At 38.1% G+C, this 15,770-nt stretch overlaps 1 protein-coding gene across 2 annotated transcripts in view; it reads right to left on the bottom strand.

Moving 5' to 3' along the window:
* Nucleotides 1-15,770, bottom strand: part of Spef2 (sperm flagellar 2) — an 86,595-nt gene that overhangs the window by 47,719 nt on the left and 23,106 nt on the right. For both annotated transcript variants that reach the window (XM_045133102.1, XM_004652512.2), the window contains exons 4-8: nucleotides 14,206-14,376; nucleotides 11,795-11,935; nucleotides 10,039-10,103; nucleotides 8,734-8,920; nucleotides 5,003-5,191 (exon numbers count right to left, since the gene is read on the bottom strand). In XM_045133102.1, coding sequence (XP_044989037.1) covers nucleotides 5,003-5,191; nucleotides 8,734-8,920; nucleotides 10,039-10,103; nucleotides 11,795-11,935; nucleotides 14,206-14,376 — 753 coding nt within the window. The remainder of the gene's footprint in view (nucleotides 1-5,002; nucleotides 5,192-8,733; nucleotides 8,921-10,038; nucleotides 10,104-11,794; nucleotides 11,936-14,205; nucleotides 14,377-15,770) is intronic.

A 15,770-nucleotide genomic window follows, 5' to 3' on the forward strand; every position in this document is an offset into this window, starting at 1 on the left:
AGCTGTGCCAGTTGCTTGAGAAATTTGATCATGTACTAAGCTGCCCTGGAATCAAGACCAGCCTCCTGTAATTTTATTCAGCCAGTAAAGAGGAGAAAAGCAGAAATTTTAATTTAATCTAGCCAGCAAATAGAAGGAAACTTGGGTTTTGAAGGTATTGTGTTCAAATTCAAGCCCAGGTTTGTGCAAGATTTAAGTTCAAACTGTTTGGAAGGCAGGAAAAGTAATTTATGCATCTTAATCATCCATTTCTCAAAGTGCGGATCCTAATATTTCTTAGCATGTACAGAAAAGTTAACTGAACATCTCATCAAAGCAAGTACTTATAGGATAGTGTTGATACATGACAATAGAAAGCTAGGTAAGGTCTATTATTTTAGTGTTGCTGCTTTATTAAGCATGTTTATCTTATGCTTGTTGTGAACTTGCTGGTAGATAGCTGACCTCTAAGGCTATGTCAGGACATCTAAGAGATTCAAAAATGACATCAGAACTTGTCCTGACTGGTCTGTTTCACAGGCCCTGTCTTTAGGGAGAAAGAACACAAGCTAATTGCAGAGTTTTATGGCATGCTTCATGAAGTATGAGGAGCTCAGAGAAGAAAAGAATTTAATATTGGATGAGAATTTATGGAAAAAGTGATACTAAAATGGGTCATGACGCTGGTTTATCAGATGTCCGTGAAGTTGCTGATAGGTTTAGGATGTGACAGAGGAAATGCTTTAAGAGAACAACAGAACTTCTTTATGAGCAAAACATCAGTTTCCATTCTTGGTTGCTTCTGGTGCCAATTCCCTTCCTTCCCTCTGTTCCTCCTTCTCAGTTTAGTCTCCCCACCCCAAACCCCTTTCTTTTCTCCCCTTCCCTTCTTCCTCTCTCTTTCTCCTTTCCATCTATATATTTTGTCTCCTTGTTACTTTTACCATCAATTCAGTGCTAGATATGCCAAAATTTCCTGCTCGAGAAAAAGAAGGAAGGAAAAGAGACAGGAAGTCTACAGGAGGCAGTAAACAGCCCATGGCTGTGAGCTTGGGCATTAGAACCTGACAGAGAAGGGCTCTCTCCTATCACTCTGCTGACAAGCTTTACGACTTTGAGCGTTTTAGCTTCAGTTTCTTTACATGTAAAGTATAGATAAGGATAGTGTCCACTTCTGATTGTTTGCAAGAACTATATGTGCATACAATGAGGACAGTGCAATGCTTGACTCAAAGAAATGTATTATCAATTGCTGGCACATGAATTAAAAATCAGGACCTACCAATATAGAATGGGTATGTATTTGAGTTAGTGGGAAAGAATAGCCTACCTCTCTCTCCCTCTCCCTCCCGTGTCCTCTTCTCTCCCTCTCTCCTTTTCTCTAGATACTAAGTGTAAGCCTTGAGAAACAAGATACAATATTGAGCAAAAGCAAACATATTCCTGATGTCATAATGTTTTATGCCAGTTAAATGTACAAATAGCTAAAACCCGCAGGAGTAATGTCAAATAGCACACTATGACAACTCTCACTAGAAGTGCACTGTATATAGGTAGATGTCACACAAAACAGGCTGGTCATAAACAAGAAGCTTCAATTACACAAGCTCTGAAAGATGAATATTAACTGGATATCAGCATGTTGTGGCATGGAGGAAAAAGTGAGAAGACATTAGCACAGAGGATGGGCATGGCAGGAGGCCAGGAAATAAAAAGGAGCGGGGCATGAGCATGAAGGTAGTTGGTGGAGAGATAGTTGTGGATTCCAAGCATGGACATTGTGGTCACATCTGAGAATTAGAAAGCTACTCCTCGTTACAAAAATAGAAAATGGATTGTAGGAGAAAAAAAAAATAGAGAAGGGTAGGCAATTTGTATGTAATCACTAATTTCCCCCATTTTTCATGTCAAGCACCTCTTGTTAGCTCCTGCTTTAGATAATAAGCAGAAATTGTTAAAGGCAAAACAATCCATTTTTTTTCCCTCAAAAAAACAGTAGGGTGGAAGAACAGAAAAGTTGGAAGCGTGCAGGGCATCCCTGTTGGCTCTGAGAAGCAGTGGAGACAGAGTGCTGAACATGGCTGGGGGAGGGGAGTGTAGAGAAAAAGTGAGCAGCGTTCTCAGTGGCAGCAGACTGGGCTTGTGCTTGATACACATGAGTGTTTCCCCAAAGCATCTGTGTGGGCAGAGCTGGGTTACTGACACTGAATTGAGGCTAATCCCAAGAAATACATAGTGTGTTCACACATACTCCAATTTCTGGTTGACAGTTCATACCCACCAATGAAGACGGACGCCCCTGTGACCATAGCAGCAGAAGGAGTAGGAGAAATCAGGAGCGATGCAGGCAGGGAGGAACATGGAAAAACTGAAGAGAAACTTAAAGACATGGCAGGTTTTAGGGATGCCTTGGTGTAACGGAATGAAGGTAAAGCAGGTTTGGGTGAGACATGAGGCTTTGGCTTTGTAGGTATGTGGAAAAATACTGATGCTATTGTTAAGATATGGAACCTTGAAAATGACCAGTTTAGTGGAAAAGGTTATAAATATGGCCTTGAACATGATGAATTTGAAGTGTCCTTGCTGTGAACCTCTACCTCCTCAGAAAAACTCTAAATGTATGAGTCATCCATCTACTGCTGTAGTTACACTCCATGGTTGTGAAGAAGATCATTTATGAAGAGAAGTTAAAGGAGGAAACGAGAAAGCTTAGAACTAGGAATACTGATGACAAATATTCTGATAAAGGAAGAGAATGAGCCTCAAAGAACTACAGAAGTATTGTGTACAAAAGAACTCAAGAAAAAGTGAACACAGTAGAAAATCAACATAATGATGATAAAGAATACAGATATTGAGTTGCGTGTGGTGGTGCATGCCCTTGGGAGGCAGAGGTAGGAGGATTGCCATGAGTTCAAGGCCACCCTGAGGCTACATAGTGAATTCCAGGTCAGCCAGGGCCCCTACCTCGAACTCCCCCCCCCCAAAAAAAAAAGAACACAGATATTAAACATCTGAGGATCATTAGGATATTTTAAAAAATAGAGGCTGGGAAGATGACTCAGCAGTTAGTTAGCAGTGCTTGCTCGTAAAGCTTTCTGGCCCAGATTTCCTTGCCACTCAGGTAAAGACCCCATCAGTGACACAAGCATCTGGCATTCTATTTACAGTGCTAAGAGGCAATAGCAAGTGCACATGCACGCTACACACAGGCACATGTGTGCAGGCATGCATACACATGAAAAAGTAACTAAAAAGTTATTTCTTTTTAAAAATAGTTTACTTATTTGAGAGAAAAAAGGCAGATAGAGAGAGAATGGGCATACCATGGCCTCTAGCCACTACAAACTCCAGACACATGTGGCACCTTGTGCATCTGACTTACTTGGGTACGGGAGAGTCAAACCTGGGTCCTCAAGCTTTGCAGGCAAGCACCTCAACTGCTAAGCCACCTCTCCAGCCCCAAAATGATATTAAAAAAAATAGAAGTTTGAAGGCACTTCTAGAATTTTCCCCTCCTGATAACCACACATTATAATAAAAGCTACATCACCATGAAAAGCAGCGATTTAAGAGCATCTCCTTTCTTCACAGAAAAGAAGAGGTAGAAGAATTATTCTGTGGAGAATGAGATGCTTCTTGTTTGGTTAGCAAACAATAATAAAAAGAACAGCAGTTGGTGTTTATGTGACAAATTTAATGCAACACATTGTTTGGGCTCTTGTAAGCACCAGCCATTGTGGAGGAGATGATAAATCCAAATGTGTAGATGGAATATTACAGGGGAGGAGACACTGTAGCCATAGGAAGGAAGTCATCCTATGAGCACAGTGATGTCCTTACTTCAGAACCTCTTAGTCAGGTCTCTGACACCTGAGCAGGCTTGACTGTCCCATTCCTCTGAAGGCCATTCAAACCCAATTAAAGAAAGAGCAATGAGGGCTGGAGAGAGATGACTTAGTAGTTAAGGTACTTGCATGCAAAGCCTAATGACCAGGGTTTGATTTCCCCAGTACCCATGTAAAGCCAGATGCACAAGGTGGTGCAAGTGTATGGGGTTCATTTACAGTGCCTAGATGCCCTGCTGTACCCATTTGCTCTCTCTCTCTAGATCTGCCTCTTTATCTCTCTCTCAAATAAGTAATTAAATATATAAAATGAAAGAAAAGAGAAAAAACAATGAGCCCAGTACAGTGGTGTGGAGATCAAGCTAATTGGCAAGAGGCTAATCTTCGCAAAGAATAAGCCTAGGGAGATGGAAGACTATGTGCCTTGGGTGGAGCTTCTTGATGACAGGAAACTCACAGCTTCTCCAAAGATTTCGTGATAAACATAAACAAATGACTCATGATTTGATATGCTGCGAGCCTGTGATGTGTCTTAATGCTCTGACTCCTGATAGCTTTGACTGTCTGAAACTGAATGAAAGCTTCCAGGACAGTCATTTCAGAGAGCACTAGAGTGCATCCCCACTGACCCTCCACTAACTCATATTTTGCCTGGTGTGTGTTCATTTTGCACTTGGTCCAGAGTGCCTGTGGTCTAAGGTGGAGGCAAGAGGGTCAGTTTGGAGGACATAGTGAGTTCTGATCTCAAAAGAAAGAACAGCTGATGCTTCTCAGCATGAGGAGACAAGTTGAAGAAAAAGAACTTTGTCTACACTGACTCTACGGATCTTGGGACAGAAGCATATTTCCCAAATAGGCGATTATAAAGAGGAAACACATAATTTTTAGTGCAAGCTAATACCACTCAATTCATTCATGGCACTTGTGCCTATATGATGCAGGAAATGATCACCCAGCTAATTAGCTCCTAGAATTAAAGTAAGTACGGGAGGTCTAAGAATTGCATGATTTTGGCTAAAGTGACCCCACATTTCATTTTCGTGAAGCATCCCAGTGAAATCCAGAGAGCTAATAAATTTCCTGTGAGGCTGCCTTTTGTGTCCAGCCTCATGTTTTTGTGTTTTATGACAACAAAGGTAAGCTGCCTAAAGAACTTTTGAGGAGATTTTATTTACCGCTTCTCGATCAAGGGCATCCTGGAAATCTTTAAGTCGTCTTTCTTCATACTGTTTTTCTCTGAAAATCCTGTTTTGCCACAGAACTTCCTTTTCGTGGCGAACATGCATGAGCTGCACGGCGATCCTGCGCTCCTGCTGGGACTGGCGCATCAGCCGGTGGGTCAGCTGCTCCTCGCGGTACGCCTCCTGCAACACCAGCACGAGAGCTGCTGACGGCTCTGAGCCCAGATGACACTCTCACCGGGCTCAGAAGCTTATGGGTGAATAATGTGCTCATCTAAATCAACTTTTGTCCTCTGATTTAAACCTGAATATGTTGAAAGATAAGTACTAAACATTACAACTGAGGGCTGAAGAGATGGCTTAGCAGTTAAGGTGCTTCCCTGCAAAACCTAGAGACCCAGGTTCGATTCCCAAGATCTCAGATAAACCAGACAGACTCACATTGTGGCTCATGTGTCTGGGACTCATTTGTAGTGGCTAGAGACCCTGTCGCGCCCATTCTCTCTCTCTCTTTCTCTCCCTCTCAAGTAAACAAATAAAAATAAACTTGTAAAAAGTTACAACTGAGGTTGTATAATTTGGATATCTACACACATGATTTTGAAGATCAATTACTTATTAATTTAGATAAATTAATACTTCTTTTACAATCCTGTAAAAACAAATGCAACGTTTTCCCAAAGTTTTATGAGTAAGTGATATAACTTTCAATTTACGTTCTCAGAAGTTTGGCAATGTGGTATATGTATTCAAATATAACCATTATAATAGCAACAGGTTTGAACACTGTCCAGGAATGGAGCAGATATAGCAACTTCCCAATGGGACAAATCAACACCTAAAATCTAATGAAAGGGGAAGATGAAAAGAGTTGTGGCTAAGTGGAAATGACCTACTGACCATCTTAGAGACTCTCAGATGTTAGAGTGTGAAGCAGAAAAAAGATGCATTCTTGGCTATGTTGAAAATGAAGGGAATCAGAAATGAATAGTATGGAAAACCTTAACTGGGGATTGGAACCTTCTGTGACATCCTCAATTGTATCATTATCTGGCTGTGCAGCTTTGGGCAAGTAGCCCAGTTTTGCAGAACTATACCTTAGCAGGCAGTATGAGAGGCTCAGATAAAAGAAATTTCACTGACCACAGTAGGCTCTCTCACTGTCCAATGAAAGATATTCTGTGGAAAGAAGAGGTAATTATAGTTCTCAGTGGGGACTGAATACAGGAGTTCTGGATTTAACCAGTTCTCTTTCTTTTCATTTACAGTTTCATAATGTGACCCTGCACATATCCATCCAAAAGCCAAACATGGGCTTTGGAATAACAACTAATATGAACTAATAATTGGAATTTCAACCCCCAAATCAACCATATAGTCAACAAAAAGCCCTTCACACTTTCTTGACTCTTCCTGCCATGATCATATTATGCATGACTTTCTCTACTACAAAAAGAAACAACTTATGCAAGGTTCCAGTCTTCCAAGAAGAACCTGAAGAAACATTTGGAGTCAACCACCAACTGACCAAAGATGCATAAGTAGCCCAGTTGAGACCAGCAGAAGAATTGAGTAGCTGAGCCCAGCCCAAAGTGCCTGCCACTTGGTGGGATGGTTTTAGATATAGAAGCTACAATCACAACCACACTTTTAACATATTTAATTATTATTCCAAGTGAATTCCATAAGCTTGGGCTGTGATTACATAGCAAGATAATTTATTTGTCAGGATATGCTCTGATTATTCAACTCTGACAAGGAACAACATGAATTATTCAGTTATGTTTTAGTATTTCTGAATGACAACACATAATGGCAAAAATGGGAAAGAGAAGGAAAGACTGCGGGATGGCCGAGTCAATGCTATGTGTACTAAGTTTGAGTCTATTAGGATCTGTATCTAAAAGTGAAGTGGGAAATATGATTTTTGTGTTTCTATTATACAAGTAATGCACATTTTAGAGATGGGCTGTTACCTACAATTTCACTGAATATCCGGACATATTTTCATAATCGTAAGATACTAAGATGGAAATTGGTGCTAGGGGAACCTACAAACCTAGAATAGTTGAAGTATCTTGCATTTTTGATGAATTAAAATAGAAAATAATGAAAATCGCTTCTAATTTAGTTATATTTACCACATTTCAAAAAGATTTCAAGAGATACATGAGTAGTCATGCCTGCCAGACCCTTTACTTCTGTCATGAGATAAAGTTAGAAGCTAATTTTGGTAACCATTCACCAATTCTCCAAAGAATTCCAGATAGTTGTCAAGTAGGAATGGCCCACTGCGGTAAAGAGCTAATAGCTAACACTTTATGGTATTATTTAGTTATTAAGTGAGTGAAGGGTCTGGCCTTGAAATGTCAATCCCAAGGAAATAACATAGAAAAGCTCTTTTATTTGATTGAGTTGTTTGACTTTTTATTGCTCAGAACCACTATGGGAATCAGTAAGGAGTCTCCTGAAAAAAAGATGACAATAGATTTATCATTTGATCAATACCACTTCTAGGAATATATACTAAAGACTCCACTCTTTACTACAAAGATACTTGTTCAGCTATGTTTGTGGCTGCTCTGTTCACAATAACTAGGAATGGGAATCAGCACAGATACCCATAAGCTGATGAATGGATAATGAAGATGTGGTACATGCACACAATGGAATTCTCAGCAGAAGGAAAAAAAATGAGATAATCAAATTTGCAGGTGAATGGATAGGGTTGGAAAAAAATCATCCTAAACAAGGTTATTCAGGCACAAAAGGGCAAACTTCATGTACTCTGTCATCTATGGTTCCTAACTGAGATCAATTAGAGATGAGTGCAAATGGTAGTCCACACCAAGATTGCAAGAGCCACAGAGTGGGTAGGAATATCCTGAGTCATGGTCCCTCCAATTAATTACCCCATAGAAACTGAGGTCTTCATGACTTCACAGTGAATCCCATAACCCCACTGAGGAGGGTCCCAGTTAATATGAAAATTAACTTCTAATTGTGCTTCTCCAACTGCAGTTGTATCAGACATCAGAATTCCCTTAGGGGCCACCCTCAGTGTCAGGTTTCTATTATTGGGTCAAGTGTTTTGTCTCCTGGAAGGTACCAGATACTGATGCTATTGATCCAGGAACCACATTTTGAGAACTCAGTAGAGTAGGCTAATGGACAAATTGAGAAGATAAACTTATTTTGTGTGATTTTCATTAAATATTGTCTTTTACCTCTAAAAGCAAAATATGTACAGCATAAACCAACATATCAGTCACTTTTTAAATATATTTGATTTATTTGCAGAGAGGGACAGAGAGGAGAGAGAGAGAGGGAGAGAGAATAAGTGCACCAATGCCTGTAGACACTGCAAGGGAACTCCAGATGCATGTGCAACTGTGTGCATCTGGATTTATGTGGATATTAAGGAATCAAATCCTAGTTGCTAGATTTTGCTTGTAAGTACCTTAACCATTTAGCAATTTCTCTAGCCTTCAATAACTTTTAATTATATAGTTCAGATAAATTAATCCACAATGTTATTTAGTCATCACCAGATTTAGATTTTTCAAGGGATATGTAGGAGTGTTTTTCCCTAAGTACATTTACTTTTTAATAATATCTGATTCAGAAAGACAGAAAACATGTGTATCAAACATGTATTTGTGTGCATCAAAGGACTACAGTTTACAAAGTTCCATGCACTATTATATAGCATCTACCTATCTTACCTCCTGAGCTTCATGAGCTATCAATTGGTCCATTAGCAACCTCCGCCGTCTCTTCTCTCTCTGCTCTCTTGCAAAGGTGTCTTCTTCTAGGCGCTTCTGGATTTTTTTAATGTAATCATCATCGGAGTATGTGTTTAACAAGTCAGTAGTTGTATGGTCCGCTATTTCTAAAGAAGTCTTGGATGTACTAAAGATAAGTTTTTAATATTAGTTTTTTAAAAATAATGCAACCACCTGCCACTACTTGTGAGTATGGAAGACTTGCAGAGATGGTTCCTTTGTATTATCTGTTACTTGCTTCAGACAAGCATTGAAGCAAATACCAGATCAGTATGAAACCCATAGCTTATTAATAGATCCCATTTGCTTCATTTCATTTTACCTCTACCTCTGTGAGTCCTTAACATAGCCTTTCTGTTTACCAGTCCACCACTGCTTTTCTCACCTCTAAGATCTGTAGCCTGCAGAGAGATTGTGGTTTTCTTTCTTGCATCTTTCTGTTGGCTCTTGGCCTCTTGCTTCCTTTATAGTAAGTCAGAAGTAGGTAAACTATGGATCACCCAAATGTAAGAGAAACATCCACTGTGGCAGTAGGCCAGATTCAACAATCATCAGTTTATAGAGATTATTTTTATGGATGTGCCCATCCATTACCATTCTGTTCTAACCTATCATGGTGCAAATTATTCTAAGAACTCACAGATAAATTTCTGCCTACTCCAGACAGTGGCTCAACTTTTATTACAAACTCAGCACTTGAAAGGTGATTTGGATATCCATCAATAGGTCTAACCTGGTCTCTTGTTCTGCCTCTGTCCAAAAGTAAAAGGATAAAGAAGAGCTTGGTAGCTTCAAGATAAACACATTTTTAAAACTAGTGAAACAAATGGTTCCCTGTATAAAATTTGTGGAGTCATTCAAAAGTTATCAAAGTGATTAAAAACAAGTTTATGTACATAATTGTAACATTAATTATCATCTGCATACATCTTTAAAAAGGAATGGAAATGCAGTAAGATAATAGCATATGTTACATCATAATATTACTTGGTCAAGGAATAATGATTTTTATTTTTAGAATAATTATTGTTCTTACATTATGAGCAATTAACTCATTTGATTTAGAATGATGTTATCTAATTTAAAACAAAACAAGAACATATTAGAAAGGATGACACAACTAAATAGTAATCAATTCTCATATAGATAGAAATGCTCCTGTAAAGCATTTTTAATGCATGATAACTGCATAGTTATAATACAGATCATAGAACGGAATGCACTGTGTGCTAGTTTACATCCTACCTCACTTTTGCCTGCAGATCCTTCTTTATTAGGGCTTCAAACTTCTTAATCTCATTGGCCACATCCTTTAAGGAAAATACATCATCAGTACCTTTTCTCTGAAACCTACTGAAAATCTTCATTAACCTTGTTCAGCTAAGCTTAATTAGTGACACACAGTACTAATTCAAAATAATTAGGAGCCTGGGTGTGACAAACTACATTCTAGAATCTTTTTATAATTCTGATTTGTTGTTTTTAGACAAGGCTAAAACAATTATGAAAACTGTCTAACCTGAATCATCCATTTATCTAAGTAGTGCCCCAGAGACAGTGAAGGGAATCAAGATTGGCAACGAGTAAGACACACACTGTTTGGGAAATAAATAATTTCTTTAAAAATGGTTCTGTTGGGGCTGGGGAGATGTCTCAGTGGGTAAAGTGCTTGCCACATAAGAATGAGGACTGGGGTTCAGAGCCCCAGCACACACGTAAATGATGGGTACGTGTATAGGACACCTGCAATCCACACACTTGGGAGGCAGCGACAAGGGATCCCAGAGGTAAAATGGTTACCTGGTGCGACTGAATGAGCAAGCTCTGGGTACGACAGAAAGACTTGGCCTCAACAAATTAAAGTGGAGAGCACTCTAGGAAGATATTCAACGTGGATGCATGCCCACACACACATGGGCCTATGCACATGAAAACGTGCCTGCACACCACTCTTACATATACACAGACAAAACTATTGTCTTGAGTGCTTGAAATATTTCTCATACAACCTATTTACACTATTTTTTTTTCTCAGAAAGAAAAGCTTAGTGCATGCTTGTGTATCACAAATTCTTATTTACTTTGATCTACTCTGGAAAATCTGATTGCTATATGCTAAAATGGGGCCAGGAAAGTTTCTATGAGCAATGTTCTTTATAATCCAAGCATGTTCATATTACAATGTCAGTTAACACCAAATGAAGTAGGTTTAGGGATCAGATAGGTCTCTCAATCTCTTCTTTGCTAGAACTGACAAGCCAGAGCAAAACATGTTGGCGTTTGAGGACTGTTTCCTTGTCTACACAATAAGGAATGTGAGACTCTCATTAGAAACTTATGCCCAACTTTAAAATAATGTAGAATGCCAATGCCAGCTGGTATACACTAGATGCTCAACAAACGATAGTTTTTATTTCATGTCTCAAGTTACCTAAGAGAATATGAACCATCAGAAATCAGAATCAAAGCAAAGCATTGCTCTCTTATAAAATATAACTAGAAGTTGTCCCATTGAAATGACTGACAACTGATGTGGCCTAGTGAAATATTTTCAGTATAGGTATATCTTAAATTTAAATGTAATAGCAACAAGCCAATCAACGTTTGTGGAATTCTTAGGAAACAGTTCTGTATGGTGAGGAAGAATGAAATATTCATTATTTGGCTCTTGCTGTTCCCATGATAGTTATAACCCATCACCACAGTGCCCCATATTCTTCATTTACTTTATGAACAGCCACAGAATCCCTAACAACATAGGATTTAGGACAGAATCTCCTATGTTGAGAGTTTGACATGCCTAGCCTAAATTTCCATCCTCTGAACAAACAACGATATAAAAATTGATAAAATATGTGCAGGCTGTGAGAATCTTTGAATTAGGATGGAAAGGATAGGATAAATCTGAAGAGAAATAAATTTTTGAAGGTTTTCTATACTTTGTGGGAAAAGGGCATTCTCTAAGATAAACACAAGAGAATAGTAAGTAATTATCACTTACCTCTGCCTCTTTTTTCTTTTTCAGCAGTTTCTGGGCCTCAATTGCTTTTAAAGTACGATTTGGTTCAGGTTTAGGAATCTGTATAATCGCTGCTTGGATTTTGGCCATGATTTCATTTTGTCGTCTTCTGTTTAGGCGTTGCTAAATATCACATATACATTAATTTCATTATTCGGTTTGTCAGAAAAATAGGCATGTAATGTATGGACACAAGAACATGTACAGAACTACTCTATTAAGTTTTCAGAACCCAGTAATTAACCAATGTACATGGAATCACAATTGTATTACATGTAAGGATAATTAACTTTGAAAAGCATGGTATTGAAGAATAATTTTAAAGTCATAAAATTATCTTGTTTGTTGCATGTACTGTATGTGACTGTACTAAAGATTAATAAAGGTGCTCCAAAAGGAATCCCACCTTCCTTCATGACCTTTGTAACCACAGGAAGGAAAAACTTCAGTCAAGAAGACCATATCTCAGAGAATTTCTGAGGGACCCAGTTGACTGAATAGAAATGACGGGACCACTTCCCCACACCCAGGAACACCTCCACATGACATCAATGATAACCTCAAACACTCATGAAACTAAATAAACATCATATTTGCATCACTTCTTAAGTATGTAGGCAATAATTACTTTAAAGAAAAAATAGACAGAATATGTAATTACAAATATATACAATCAGAATAAATATTTTAAAGTAAACAACTTGGGAAAATAGTAGCTTACAAAAAATACATATGACTTTCCTAATGAAGAATTATATTAGAAATAATAGTATCCTTCGTTCTTACATTCAAAGGTAACATTTAACTTAATTAAAATGTAGAAATTATATATAATTTAAAAGTTTTCTTGGGCTGGAGAGATGGCTTAGCAGTTAAGCGCTTGCCTGTGAAGCCTAAGGACCCCGGTTCGAGGCTCAGTTCCCCAGGTCCCACGTTAGCCAGATGCACAAGGGGGCGCACACGTCTGGAGTTCGGTGGCAGAGGTGGAAGCCCTGGCGCGCCCATTCTCTCTCTCTCCCTCTATCTGTCTTTCTCTGTGTCTGTCGCTCTCAAATAAATAAATAAATAAATAAAGTTTAAAAAAAAAAACTTTTCTTCATTTTACTTTCCTTTTAAATTTTATTTTATGTATTTGATAACAGGTTATATACTATTATTGCCTCACCCCAACTCACTTTACCCTGGAGGTCTTCCTCAGTGGGGTTAGGGTAATCACTGTAGGTTCATAAAGACCTCAGTCATTCCCTATGTAGTAGAAGGGGACCCTGCCTCAGGGTATTCCTACCTGCACGTGCCTGTGGTTCTTACAAGCTCTCTGCTCCCCTCTTCCACAATATTTCCTGAGCCATGGCAGGTCTTTAAAATATGTAGTTGTATTTAATTCTCATACATTTATCTTTTTCTCAGGAAGACTAGGAAGTTATCAGCTTTGTCTCTTATGCTATTTGCTACCTATGATCATTTAAATGCAATTTCTTTCATTATATTTAATGGCATACGATTTTCTTTTTGTCTGACTTTCTTTGGACTTTTTTCCTGCATTCAACTTAGCACTTCAAACATGGACTAGCTGGTTCAACACAAATTAATATCAGCACTTGGCCCCCGACTTAAAGACTGCTTTAAGTGTGCCCTGTCTCTACCACGCAATGCCAGGGAAATATAGTTCTGTCCAGTGACAAGTTATGAAATCTAAGATCTTTAGTTGCCCTCTCATCTCTCTTCCTTCTTCATAACACATTCATGATGTGTTAACTTCTTTTCATCATAAACATAAGAATTTGAAAAATTAATTTGAATTGCAATGGAAAGAAGTCTAATTTTGTTGCCTGTAGGGTACACATTTCATACATCCAGCCATTTGAAATTCTCTTAAAAGTCTTTAATGTTTTCACATATTTTTACATCATTAAAGATTTTCAGAGAAGTTTGAGAAGCACCAGGATGGTAGAAGATATTTAAAATAGCAGGAAAGGGAAGCAAACCGAAGTACCTCACAAAGAGAAAAAGGAAAAGATATAAAGTCCAGGGGACTGCAAAAGAGGAGAAAGAAAGGAGTCTCCAACAATGATAGAATAGCCATGAACATTTGACCATTAGCCAGGAGCAGATCCACTTCCCAAAGTAGAAATACAAATTTCACCAGTGGAGGAGATCACGTTGTTCCACTAGACAGTTACAGTCCCTAGCTACTAGTAGAGGTGACAGCAAGCGTACATATAGAGGGAAGGGGAAGACAGGAAAAAGAAGGCAGAGTGAAGCAAGGCAGAGCCATATATCAAGGGCATGCAGTTTATGCTGTAATGTTGCTTATGCAATGTGTATTACAGGCATTGGCACCAATAATGCATTATAAACTAACATGTTTCTATTTTTAAGAAGTTCTAGAAAACCTTTTCGATATTAAAAGATCTTTGTTGCTCCCTGATTTTTTGAATTCTTTCGATATTCTCAAACTGCATTCTGGCAAGATCTTCTTTCATTTTTCTACATTTTTCTTGGAACCTGCATGAGACCCGCATCAGACTGAAATCAGTTTGCCGTGGAATCAGATGTTTGAGTTTCTAAATAAAGAAAGCATTTTAAAAGATTCTGTTATTAGATAACAAAGAGAATATTGCCATTATAAGCGTACATTTGTACTCAAAATAAGTTTTATAGGAATTAACACTGTCCAAAGTTAAAGTAAATTCATATCCCATTTCTCTCAGGTCAACTACTTATGTCTTTAACAGTCTGAAGACAACAAAATATGACTTCAATTCCTTCTTAACAAATAGACTTGAATGCAGCTTTATAGCCATTTTTTCTGATATTGTTGGGTAATTGTTCAATGAATAGTACTTTTATTCTTGGAAATGTATTTTTGCAAAGATCATTACACAAAGCCAGTCCCAGTGTCTAAGAAGAAATCTGTTACACACAATAGCACATGAATCTGAATTTTGTTTGCAGTGGCTAGAGGCCCTGGTGTGCCTGTTCTCCACCCCCATCTCCCTCTCTCTCATAAATAAACAAATAAACATAAAATATTTAAAAATAAGCAACCTGAGAAGCCATATTTTTCTCATTATCTAATACACTCTAAACTAAAACATTAACCATTAAATATAAATTCCTACACATGGATTTCAGTTCTACCACCTGCTAGCATTACAAATCTGGGCAAGCAAGTCACTCCATATTCTCTGGTCCATTTTCATCAACTAAAGAATGGAAACAATAAAAGTCCCCATTTCGTAGAGTGGCTTTGAAAGTGAAGTGAAATAGAGTGCATAAGGCACCCATGGAACATCACTGTGTACATTCAATAAGCTGTAGCCATCACGAATAATTCATATGATAGTGACATATAGTTACATATTAATATATGATGTATTTGTATGTAAGTATTATAATGTGATAAGTTGTCACCATCATTAATGTTATATAACATAGTGACATGTAATGTCACACATTTCACTTTATATATAATATCATACAATATCTTAATGTTTAATTATAATAGCCACCTGCATTTCCCCCATCTGATAGCAAAGCAAAAGGCATGCATTCATCTTTCTGAAGAGCTCTCCCTGTTGGTTCAAACTGTTTGCCTCTTTCTCCTTCCAAATGGTCCTCATTCCCTATCAATCCCTTCCACAAACTCTTTTCCTTAGCTATCAAGTTGCCCAGTTTCCATAAGATGATAACAAATCACAGTCTGCAGCTTCTACACTAGTGTTCTTTTCTTATTTCCATGTGTTTTGAGATGTTTTCTTACCCCCTTTGTTCAAATTGTTTACCATTCTACTGAAATATTCTCCCACCTAAAAGCAAGGATGGGGAGTTTGAAGAGGCTTTCCCTGTCCCTGTATTCTTCGTTTTTCAAATGTTTAATGTAAAACAGGAGCTAAATTAATATCTGCTTAATGGTTGATTGATTCTGAAAGTTTTAAGCCCAATTGGTCCCTAACTG

The sequence above is a fragment of the Jaculus jaculus genome, chromosome 13 (genome assembly GCF_020740685.1).
Source record: "Jaculus jaculus isolate mJacJac1 chromosome 13, mJacJac1.mat.Y.cur, whole genome shotgun sequence".
In the NCBI taxonomy this organism is placed as follows: Eukaryota; Metazoa; Chordata; class Mammalia; order Rodentia; family Dipodidae; genus Jaculus; species Jaculus jaculus.